This window comes from Garra rufa, chromosome 5 (assembly GCF_049309525.1).
Source record: "Garra rufa chromosome 5, GarRuf1.0, whole genome shotgun sequence".
Lineage (NCBI taxonomy): Eukaryota > Metazoa > Chordata > Actinopteri > Cypriniformes > Cyprinidae > Garra > Garra rufa.
The window spans coordinates 35,562,837-35,574,333 of record NC_133365.1 but is presented as its reverse complement, the minus strand read 5'-3'; the positions used below and the strand labels follow the sequence as shown (position 1 = coordinate 35,574,333).

Below are 11,497 nucleotides of genomic sequence, written 5' to 3'. Positions count from 1 at the left end.
GAGTGCAAAAAACTGTCTGAGTAGGGCCAAACTGAACCAGGATTTCCAGGGCAAGAATCTTGACAACATTCACATTTGTTCTTATAATTTCTGGTAAGGTAGGTGAAATATAAGGCTAAAATCTTAATTAATACTGCTCATATGTATTTTTTACCATCTATTAACTTCAGTATGTCAAAATATTGCTTACTAACTCCTTCTCTATATGATTTAGCAGCTTTCACACGTTTTTCTCGTGGTTTAGACAGCATAAATTAGCAGAACAATGTATTCAGTAGTTCATTAACCATACAATCCATGCTGTTATTTACATCTGAGTATCTCCAATATGGACGCACATCCGGATACCTGACCAAAAGTGCAAACCCTCTATTGCGAGATAAAAACATACAATTTTGACTTTTCCCCAAGATTTAAACGTTATGTATATACAATACTCATGTTTTTATATTTAGAAATGTATATCTTTATATGGGGTTTTAATATTTTTATCTTTGTATCTTGTGTTTTTCCTTTTGCAAAGTCACATTCACAATACATACACTCTTAAAAATAAAGCAATGCCATATGAAGAACCATTTTTGGTTCCACAAAGAACCATTCAGTCAAAGGTTCTTTAAAGAACCATCTCTTTCTTACCTTTTTTATAATCTGAAGAACCTTTTTTTCACCACAAAGAACCTTTTGTGAAACATAAAAATTCTTCAGATGGTAAAGGTTCTTTATGGAACCATTTAAACAGAGAAGGTTCTTCTATGCCATCGTAAAGCACCATTATTTTTAAGAGTGTAGGTTTTAACATGAACAGTCTAAATCAGTAAATGCATGTACGGATCAGCAAATTGAATCAGCCAGACAAGTCCTTCAGATATTAATTTGCAATTTCCTCCTTTAAAATCTCAGAAAATTCCTTCCTGTTAATATAATTCATGCTGAAGGCAGTTTAAATTCTTACAGAAACCTGAAAGAACACAAACCCTGACGGATTTATTTTGGTTTCCTTTGGTTTTTACTTTGACAACCACAACATACCCAGCAATAAAAACAATTTGCAATGAGCTACATTTACATTAAGCTAAATTGTCATTATTTTAATGGGAGTCTTCTTGCAATTTTCACACAAGAACAAAAATTTATACGTGTTATTCAGAAACAGTCATCATAATTTGTTAATTAACATATAGTAAACTCCATTGGATCCAACATGAACAATGGTCCAACAGCAACTGTCCAACCAAAATATATTTTGTACTAATTAATTAAGGTTATTAGTTTTCACAAGCAGTGCCTGATATACTGTTTGAGGCACATTGTTTAAATAATATCAAATTTGAATGGCACATACACCTCATGGCCAAACGGGACTGAAAATCCCAGCATCCATGTTTAAAAGCCTTCCGAGAAGAACATAAGCTGTTACAGCAGTACAGAGTGGACAGACTACCTAATGCCAGTTAAAAACAGTATTAAATTGAAATGTTCATCCAGCACATGTGGCCATGCAGTGTATACAACAGTGCTCTTTGTCATAAGGTGCAACACAACCTGAATCAAAGGGGGTTTTTGTTGAGGAAATCATGGTTTGTGGAAAATAATTGCTCTTAAAATATGATGAGTAACATCCTGCCATTATATAAATAATCAGTTATTTAACAGAAAACAAGCATTGTAAACAATATACAACAATATATTACATCTCCTCATGAGAAGCTGCGCACCAGATTGTGGTTGCCACTAGACAACAAATCAGTTTATTGTACTGAAAGTACACTGTAAACTGAAGGTAAAAACTTCATTAGGAACGTCCATTCCCACAGCAGATGGAGAACAGCAGAGTAAAGAAAGTCCTGATTTTTCAGCTCTGCTTTTCTCAGTAAGAGCTCTGCAGAACAATCCAGCAAGTCCTCAAATGAGAGAGTGTTTATGTTTTAGCTAAAGCAGACATGTCCTACAGTAAACTGAAACTGTTCTGTTGTGTCACTGTGGCCAAATAAAGCCAGATCTCTGATTGGTAAAAGCTCCAGGTCTTCAGTCTCAAACTGGAACACAGACTCCCGAGGGCCTGTATCCGGTGACCCTAAAGGCTAAACACAGACAGAAAGGGGACATAATTAAATTAAACGAACAACAATGCAATCCCATTATCATTTAGTTTATAAGATAAGTTATAATTTAGATAAGTTGTCTTACTTCACAATCCAGTAATGTTCCCAGGAAGCTCTGTCTTCTTGAATCAGCAAGGAACTTAATGTCTCTTTCATTGGAGCCCTGGTGGCTGTCTGGCTTGCATGAAAATGTGACGTTCTGCTTCACAAACTTGCTGTTCAGTCGTAGGAATCTCATTTGTACCACACCCGTTTTCATGTAATCAAACTATAAAAACACAACAATTTGCTCAAGGGGGAAATACATAATAGCAGGAGGAGGATATTTTGTTTTGGAGTTAGTGGTTTTGAGCAAACAACATACCTGAAAGCCACCATCTATAGTGCTCAACCATGTAAATGAGTCCGGCATGGTGTCTCTGAGCCAGGATTTCATAGGGAGCTGAAGAATGGACGCATCTCATTATCAGATGAATATTAATTAAACACAAAGCTTAAAATGTGGGGTCAGTAAGATTTTTTTGTAATACTTTTAAATCAACAAGCATGCATTAAATTGGTCAAACGTGACCTTCTATTCATAAATAGAGCCTGAAAAAAAAAAAGAATCAGTTTCCACAAAAATCTTAAGCAGCAAAAATGTTTTCAACATTGATAATCATAAGATGTTTCATGAGCAACAAATCAAATATTAGAATGATTTCTGAAAGATTCTGAAAGACTGCTTAAAATTCAGCTTTGCCGTCTCAGAAATAAATTACTTTTTATACAGTTGAGGTCAAATGTTGCAGAATTTGCAAAATGTTAATTATTTTACCAAAATAAAAGGGATCATACAAAATGCATGTTATTTTTTGTTTAGTACTGACCTGAATTAGATATTTCACATAAAAGATGTTTAGTCCAAAAGAGAAAATAATAGTTGAATTTTATAAAAATGACCCTGTTCAAAAGTTTACATACACTTGATTCTTAATACTGTTGTTACCTAAATGATCCACAGCTGTGTTTTCTTGTTTTGTTTTTTTTGTTTAGTGATAGTTTTTCATGAGTCCTTTGTTTGTCCTGCCCGGTGAAATCCTTCAGGTCCCACAAATTCTTCGGTTTTTCAGTATTTTTGTGTAACAACAATTGTTGACTGTATGATTTTGAGATCCATCTTTTACACTGCAAACAACTGAGGGACTCATGTGCAGCTATTACAAAAGGTTCAAACACTCACTGATGCTTCAGAAGTAAAAACGATGCATTAAGATCCAGGGGTGTAAACCTTTGAACAGAAAGAAGATGTGTACATTTTTATTTTGCCTAAATATCCTATTTTTCCATTTAGTACTGCCATTCAGAAGCTACAAAATATACTCCTTCCTTCTAAAGCATCAGTGAGCGTTTGAACCTTGTGTAATAGTTGCATATGAGTCCCTCATGAACTGTCACTAAACAAAAAAAGACAGCTGTGGATCATTCAGGTAACAACACAGTATTAAGAATCAAGTGTATGTAAACTTTTGAACAGGGCCATTTTTATACAGTAAATTCAACTATTATTTTCTCTTGTGGACTACATGTAAACGTCATTTATGTGAAATATCTTATTTAAGTCAGTACTAAGTATAAAATAACATGCATTTTGTATGATCCTTCTTATTTTGGCTAAATAATTAACATTTTTCAGATTCTGTAAGGTGTATGTAAACTTTTGACCTCAACTGCATATAATAATATAGACAACACTTATTTAAAATTGTAAAAATATCTGCGAATATGAGTGGTTTTACTACATTCTTGATCAAGTAAATGCAGCCTTGCTGAGCCTTAGAGATTTCTTAAAAACATCTTAGTGAGATTTGAGTTTTAAAAGTTTCAGTATGTATTCAAGCTATTTTATCACATCAGTTTTATTTATTTTTTTCCTCCATGTGATATGACCCCATCAGATGGCGAGAAAAATGTACTTACCCGTGGATGAAGTGGTGACAAACATGTTTGTCCACCTGCACCGAAGTTACAATATACCAGCAAAGCATCAGCAGGACTGCCCTGATTTGGGTCGATATAATACATTCCTGAGACAAGAACAGTTAAATAAAAACCAGTAACAGTAAGTATAATTATTTACGCAGACTATAGGTCTATAGATGATCGATAATATTCATGAGAATGACTCTGACCACTGGTTAAGTTAGGATAACTGAGCATCAGCTCCAAGCAGGTGGTGGCCGGATGCTCCTTAGTGCCGTCTGGAGGATCTATAAAGAATCGCAGGTCTTGCTGAAGGGAGTCCAGCAGAGTCTTAATAAGTGGATAGTTGGACTTGTCGGAGAGGTACATGAGGTCCTAATTTGTGTGGAAAAACAAAAGGCATTAAATACACTGATCTTAGATCAGTGATTAAATATGTATGTGATGTGATGAATGGATTCTGAGCAAAAACATTTGAAAACCTAAAATCACTTATCAGCTACTTACTTTTAGCTGAGTCAGTGTTAGGTTCATAGATAAACCCGGTGGACCTGGAAGACCTGGTGGGCCCTAAAATAAACACAGTTGCAGTTACTACATCCCATATATTAATGTAATGTTTTGCATATATCACTTAATGTAATGTAAAGGAGTACTATCAAACTTACAGGAGGTCCTCTCTTTCCTTTTGAACCAGTAAGTCCTGGATATCCTTTTAAACCCTGAAAGAGTTGAATAAATCACATTTCATTATCAACATATGTTAACTGTAAAAGTAAACTAGATAAATGAACAATATGTATTTAATCCTGTAATGTTTTTTCAAACCTTTTCTCCAAACAGGCCCTGTGGAGTGAAGAAAATGACATAGTTGAGTATCATTCGTGTATAAAAGTGTCTGCTACTGACCTCATTGTGGATTTTCTTTCTTAGATCTGATCATTTAATAATTCATAATGCATTTTATGTAATTTAATTTTCACATTTTTACCATCTCCTAAATATATACTGATGTTTAATAGTTTGTGGTTATGTGATGTGATTATTTATTTATTTATTCATATGAAAATCAATACATATTTTCAGCAAGGACAGATTTCCATTTGAAATAAAATCATTATCATTCCTGAATCCCGGAAAAAAAGCAGTATCAAGCAGCACAACTGCTTTAAACATTGATAACATTAACAAAAAACATTTCATGAGCACCAAACCAGCATGTTAGAATAATTTATGAAATGGCTGTTGAACATTCAGCTTTGTCGTTGCAAGAATAGAAAAAAAGCTATTTTAAACTTTAAAAAACATCTTGAACAGTAGAATTAAAAAATATATGACAATTTAAAATGACCAATACAAAAAAATTGGGTAACACTTGTGTAACCACGCAATTTTTTGGGAATAATATATATATATATATATATATATATATATAAATAATATATATAATATTCTTGATTTGCTTTTCTATTTAACTTACAGGCATCCCTGGTAGACCTGGGGTCCCTCTTTGACCTGCTGGGCCAATATCCCCCTAAAAGAGGCACAGATTACTTTATATTCTACATGCCAACAGTCTCGTTGTTCACTTACATGCATCTCTAAATATGTCACCTGCTCTCCCTTCAGTCCCTGTCTCCCTTTTTCCCCAGGTAGGCCCTGCTCCCCCTGAAATAAACCGATAGATATAAGTCAGCCACTTCACAATTTCAGTATTTACGCATTTACAGTCAAACCAAAAATTATTCAGACACCAAATATAATATAACATAAACAGGACACTATAGCTCATTTATGTAAGTGAGGATAGCAAAAAAGTAAAATGTGGCATACTATACCCAAAAATTCTTCATAAAGTGGACTACCAGTAAAACTGATAAAAATTTGGGACCAAAAATTATTCAGACACTTTTTTTTCATTTATTGCTATTTTATTACCATTTTCTAAACTATAGCAAATAATCAGTAATAATGTGAGAAATGCTGGAGGTGTCTAAATAAATTTTGAAATGACTGTATATCATTAGTCTTTTCATTTTCTTTTAGCATTTGATTAAAATGAATTAAGGTACCTTCAGTCCATCTCTCCCTGGAGGACCAAATGGTCCAAGTTCCCCCTTCTCTCCCTATAGACAGAAAGAAGAGTAAGCCTCAAGGTTCTCAGTTTTGTCACTCTACCAGTTCTAATATGACATTTGCATTAATGCCCCAAACCTCAAAGCCTTTTTTACCGCTCTCTCCTTTCTCGCCTCGAATACCTGGTAAACCCTGAAACAAAAGATGTAGACCACTGATAAATAATCTCATCATCATACATGAATTTATAAATATAGATCAGGGAACATTTGTTTTTCTAAAAGTGAGGAAACCCATATGTATTCATTTACATATTGTCCTGGTCTGCCAGGAGGTCCAGTCTTTCCCATAGCTCCCTGTTGGCCCTGTTACACATCAAACAAAAGATGCTAAAACATCCTATACAGTAATTTGTGACAAACACCATGCCTTTACAGTTTGAGCAATATTTAAAAATGACTAACTAATAAACGAGTACCTTCTCCCCTCTAGGTCCTCTGAGACCCCTCTGACCAGCTTTTCCTTTTTTCCCCTAAGAGCGAAAGAAGAATTTCAATTGTTCTGTAAATGCTGAAAATGCTTCCTCAAAACACTACTAAACTTTAACACTGTACTTACTCTTTTCCCAACATGTCCGTTTTTTCCAGGAGGTCCATCTAGACCATCATTTCCCTGAAAAATATGAAAAGTATATACATTAAGACTGACTGTCGCAAGGATTAGTGGTAATATTTTCAGAAATTAACAGAGCAACTAGAGATTGAAAGAGTGAATGTCATGATATCAGATTACAAATTCACTCCTAACATATGATGAATAAAGAGATTTAGACCACTCTGACCTTCTGACCTTTCGGTCCATCTCTTCCATGAGGCCCAGATTTGCCATTTGGACCCTAAAACATTTAAACAGAATAATACATAAATCCCAGTCTTCAGGCAGTGAAAGAATATAACCATTTAGTTGCTGATTCATTGCAGAAATTTCATTGATATTAAAATCACGCAAATACTGACTTGTGGCCCTGGTGGGCCAACAGGGCCATCAGCTCCCATTTCCCCTGGAAGTCCCTGGAAATAACAGCAACAACAATTAAATAAATACATACATTTCTGAATTCTGATCACATGCAGAGAACATTACCAATATTTAACATAATATTAATATGACTAAATTACAGTTTCTGCATTTAAATAACAGTTTGGACAATTTTATGGTGAAATTCTACCTCTTTTCCTGGTAATGCAGAGGGTCCTTTAGTACCAGGGAGGCCTGGTGGTCCCTAGACAACAGACAATCATCAGCTGACATCAAGCAGAATTCAGTCACTCGTTATGAAAATTCTTCTTTAATTCAGAGCCTCACCATCTGCCCTGGAGATCCTTGTCTTCCTGGTTCACCTTTAGGTCCCTCTTGTCCTGGCATACCCTTTGGACCCAATAAGCCCTCAGGGCCTCTGGGACCCACGGCTCCCTGCAATATCAGTATTATTTGTCCACTGAAAATCTAGCACTGTAACCGGGATTTACCTTGAAATGGTTAGCTGTACTAACCTGAGGTCCTGGCTTCCCCATAACCCCTTGTAAGCCTCTCTGCCCAGCTATTCCCTGTAGATGAAACAAAAACATAATGACTTTAGTTTGACTTTGAGAGATTCCCCTCAGGTCCTGTAATCTTATATAGCAGCCAATAAGTATGCAAAAAAAGACAGCGAGACAAATGTGGCATCATTGTCTTGATCTCAGTTCACAATTCACATGTTATTTTACCCAAAGTGTTGTATTATGGAAAACAGTCATTGATTTTACCCGATTGCCTTGATCTCCTGGATGGCCAAGCGCCCCAGGTGATCCAGTTTCCCCCTTATGAAACAAACAGCAGGTCTATTACACTTGGAAATGCATAAGGGTAATTCTGATCTACTACAAAGAAATTTGATTAAAGAAACTTGAGGAAGAAAAGGGAGTGATACCTTTGGGCCTGGTAAACCATTTGCTCCTGGTGGTCCCCGAAGGCCTATCAAACCCTGCGTTGAAAGCCAACTTATAGAATCAACCAACCAACCAACTCCAAAAGTGTGTTCCCCATCAAAAACTACAATCATGTAAGTTGATTTAGGTGCATCTTATATAAAAATCATACCTCTAAACCCATCAAACCAGATGGACCAGTCTTTCCCATCAATCCATTCTGACCCTGGTGAAGAGATAATCATTATTCAAAACACTATACACTTAAATAACAACTGCTACATATTACTACTACATACACATAAACAGTCTAATAATAGTTAGTTGCCGAAGAGTCTGTCCAATAGAAACAGGTTCTTCTCAGCAAGATGACTAACTTGTGAACCAATGTAGCCTTTATTCCCCTTCACTCCTCGCTCTCCTCTGTCCCCTAAAGATCCAGACGGGCCTTGTCGTCCAGAGAATCCTCGATGTCCAGGATCACCCTGTTCAAATAAGAATGTAGTAACTTCACTCAGTGTTGAAACTGGTCATTGTACAGAAATTTACAGCTAACATTATAAAATTTTACTTAGAGGATTAGTTCACTTCCACAATAAAAATGTCCTGATAATTTACTCACTCCTATGTCATCCAAGATGTTCATGTCTTTCTTTTTTCAGTCGAAAAGAAATTATGTTTTTTGGAAAAAGAAAAAAAATTATATATATATATATATATATTTCAGGATTTTTCTCCATTTAATGGACTTCAATGGTCCAAAAGGGTCTACACAATCCCAGCCGAGGAATAAGGAGCTTATCTAATGAAACGATTGTCATTTTTGTGTGCTAGTTCGACACAAAGTGAACGTGCAAAGTCAAACACCTTTTACAAAAAAGGTAAAACGGTGGATGATTTTGAAGTTGGAAGAGAAATGAGATTTTGATGAATGAGTTTTTCACCCTACCCTACCTTTTTGAACCAGAGTACACAGACCAAAAAATAACCGCACATGACTTTTCCAACCTGATTAAAAAAAATGCTTAAAGATGCACATGTGCATCGCAGAACTAGCGCAAAATGAGCATTTGTGGTTAAAAAGTATATCTTTTTTTTTTTTTTTTTTTTTTGAAAATGACAGACCGCTTTGCTAGAAAAGGCCCTTATTCCTTGGCTGGGATTGTGTAGAGCCCTTTGAAGCTGCATTGAAACTGCAATTAGACCTTTAACCCATTGGCCACCATTGAAGTCCACTCTATGAAGAAAAATCTTGGAAAGGTTTTTCTCAAAAGTTCTTTTCAACTGAAGAAAGAAAGACATGGACATCTTGGATGACATGGGGGTGAGTAAATTATCAGGAAATTTTTACTGTGGAAGTGAACCAATGCTTTAAAAATTAGGGTATTGTGAAAATATTTTACCTTTTGTCCTTTAGGCCCAGGGTCTCCAATATCACCTGGAGGTCCAATACCTCCCTGTATATGAAGCATCATACTCATTAAAATTTATTGTAATGCACTTTTAAAACAACAGTCTTACAGCATCACATGATCCTTCAGAAACCATTATAAGAAGTTAATCTGGTGAAAAAAACAGTTGTGCTGCTTAATATTTTTGTAGAAATGGAATCTTTTGAAATATTATACATGTCTTAACTGTCACTTTTAAATGAAGTTTTGTTACATAATAGTATTTGTTTCTTTAATAAAAACTAAAACTATAACTATAAAAACTATAACAGGACTTGAAGCCTCATGTAATCAATGTCACTGACCTCTTTGCCACGTGGTCCTGCTGCGCCATGCATGCCCCGTGAGCCCTGAGGTCCCAGTTCTCCTGGATGTCCATTTGGACCAGGCTTTCCAGTGGGTCCTGGTGATCCCTAAAATCAAATATCAAAGTAAAATCAAAAAGAACTTGAAAAAAGCTGACTTAGTGGTTTTGTTGGATGCATATGAACCAGTATCAATATTTAGCACTTACATGTTCCCCTTTTGGCCCTGTTGTACCCTCAAAACCAACTGGACCAGGATGGCCCTACAACAGAAAGAATGAATAAAATCTCCAGCACTTATGCTATGTAAATGTTCCTTACAGCACATCAGAATATTCTTATGCTTTTTGTTAAAAACATACTGAACCAGAGATCAAGTTGCTTTCATTTTTGGTAAGCTGCGCAAGAAAAGAGGAAGTTGATTCTTAAACAGGATGCCTCCTAAGTGCAGTTAATTCTGCATTTATTGAAATGAACTGACCTGTGGTCCATGCAATCCAACAGATCCAGGGTCACCTGAAGTTCCTGGCATTCCCTAAAGAAGAGCATTATACATTATTATTACATGCTTATTCCTGTGTGTTATGTAACATCTTTTAGTAAATTGAAATGCTTAAAATACCTGCCCTCCTTTCTCTCCTGTTCGACCAACCATTCCACTTGTTCCCGGTGAACCCTGAAGAACAGCAGAATTTGATGATAACTTTCTTTGAAAACCATCCTAAAAATTCAGTAATCAAAATGAGGGGTACCCACTCACTGGCAATCCAATAGGTCCTTGCTTTCCCTGTGGCCCCAGAGGCCCCTGGCTGCCTGGGGGGCCCGGCTTTCCAGATAAACCTTCAGTCCCTGGTGGTCCTGAAGGCCCCTGAATTGACACACACACACACACACACACACACACACACACACACACACACACTCAAACACGTTTAAAACATATAATGTACAACAATCTAGATCATGATGTAAAAAGCAAAATGTTCATCAGCATGAGAACATCCGGTTATTTCATAATTAATAGAAAATATATAGAAATGAATATATGTGCATTTGAATACAAAATACATATATTATTGCTTCTCAAAAATCTAAATGTATTATTCAAACCGAGGGCTACATACAGGCAGTCCTTGTAAGCCAGCAGGTCCTGTTTCCCCTTGGCGACCCTAAAAAATTTGGAAACATTATTGATAACCTCTCTGAATATAAAAATAGTACTATTCAATTATTTAGCTCTATGAATGGAGAAGTTACTTCACCGGTGGTCCACGTGGGCCCCTCTCACCAGACGGGCCTGGTAAACCCTTCGAAAGTTAACAAGGTAACAATTGTTTTAGAGAAGAAATGACCAAAATGTCATAACATTAATGTTACAGATGACATACAAATCAACTTACAGGTGTCCCTCTTTGCCCTGGTGGACCTGGAGGTCCTCTGATGCCAGGTTCACCCTGCAGATGCACATTCACACAATATATGTCAAAATGATCAGAGACAAAATCATTGTAAAATATTTACAGCAGAGAGTTCTAACCCTCTCTCCAGTGTGTCCTGGGTGTCCACGAAGGCCTATGGCTCCTGCATAACCCTGAGAGCAAGCAGACAGCATACAGAATCAAATCCCA

The 11,497-nt window shown here is 36.1% G+C and overlaps 1 protein-coding gene across 1 annotated transcript in view; it reads right to left on the bottom strand.

Moving 5' to 3' along the window:
* Positions 1-1,299: 1,299 nt before the first annotated feature.
* LOC141334839 (uncharacterized) overlaps positions 1,300-11,497 on the bottom strand; it is a 43,852-nt gene continuing 33,654 nt past the window's right edge. The window contains exons 28-62 of the mRNA XM_073840063.1: positions 11,407-11,460; positions 11,270-11,323; positions 11,132-11,176; positions 10,994-11,038; positions 10,630-10,737; positions 10,492-10,545; positions 10,351-10,404; positions 10,232-10,267; positions 10,079-10,132; positions 9,870-9,977; positions 9,517-9,570; positions 8,491-8,598; positions 8,286-8,339; positions 8,116-8,169; positions 7,952-8,005; positions 7,697-7,750; positions 7,509-7,616; positions 7,372-7,425; positions 7,160-7,213; positions 6,985-7,038; positions 6,762-6,815; positions 6,622-6,675; positions 6,455-6,508; positions 6,282-6,335; positions 6,140-6,193; positions 5,682-5,735; positions 5,548-5,601; positions 4,896-4,913; positions 4,736-4,789; positions 4,575-4,637; positions 4,277-4,442; positions 4,065-4,171; positions 2,470-2,547; positions 2,191-2,373; positions 1,300-2,084 (exon numbers count right to left, since the gene is read on the bottom strand). Coding sequence (XP_073696164.1) covers positions 1,929-2,084; positions 2,191-2,373; positions 2,470-2,547; positions 4,065-4,171; positions 4,277-4,442; positions 4,575-4,637; positions 4,736-4,789; positions 4,896-4,913; positions 5,548-5,601; positions 5,682-5,735; positions 6,140-6,193; positions 6,282-6,335; positions 6,455-6,508; positions 6,622-6,675; positions 6,762-6,815; positions 6,985-7,038; positions 7,160-7,213; positions 7,372-7,425; positions 7,509-7,616; positions 7,697-7,750; positions 7,952-8,005; positions 8,116-8,169; positions 8,286-8,339; positions 8,491-8,598; positions 9,517-9,570; positions 9,870-9,977; positions 10,079-10,132; positions 10,232-10,267; positions 10,351-10,404; positions 10,492-10,545; positions 10,630-10,737; positions 10,994-11,038; positions 11,132-11,176; positions 11,270-11,323; positions 11,407-11,460 — 2,463 coding nt within the window. The 3' untranslated portion in view covers positions 1,300-1,928. The remainder of the gene's footprint in view (positions 2,085-2,190; positions 2,374-2,469; positions 2,548-4,064; positions 4,172-4,276; positions 4,443-4,574; positions 4,638-4,735; positions 4,790-4,895; positions 4,914-5,547; positions 5,602-5,681; positions 5,736-6,139; positions 6,194-6,281; positions 6,336-6,454; positions 6,509-6,621; positions 6,676-6,761; positions 6,816-6,984; positions 7,039-7,159; positions 7,214-7,371; positions 7,426-7,508; positions 7,617-7,696; positions 7,751-7,951; positions 8,006-8,115; positions 8,170-8,285; positions 8,340-8,490; positions 8,599-9,516; positions 9,571-9,869; positions 9,978-10,078; positions 10,133-10,231; positions 10,268-10,350; positions 10,405-10,491; positions 10,546-10,629; positions 10,738-10,993; positions 11,039-11,131; positions 11,177-11,269; positions 11,324-11,406; positions 11,461-11,497) is intronic.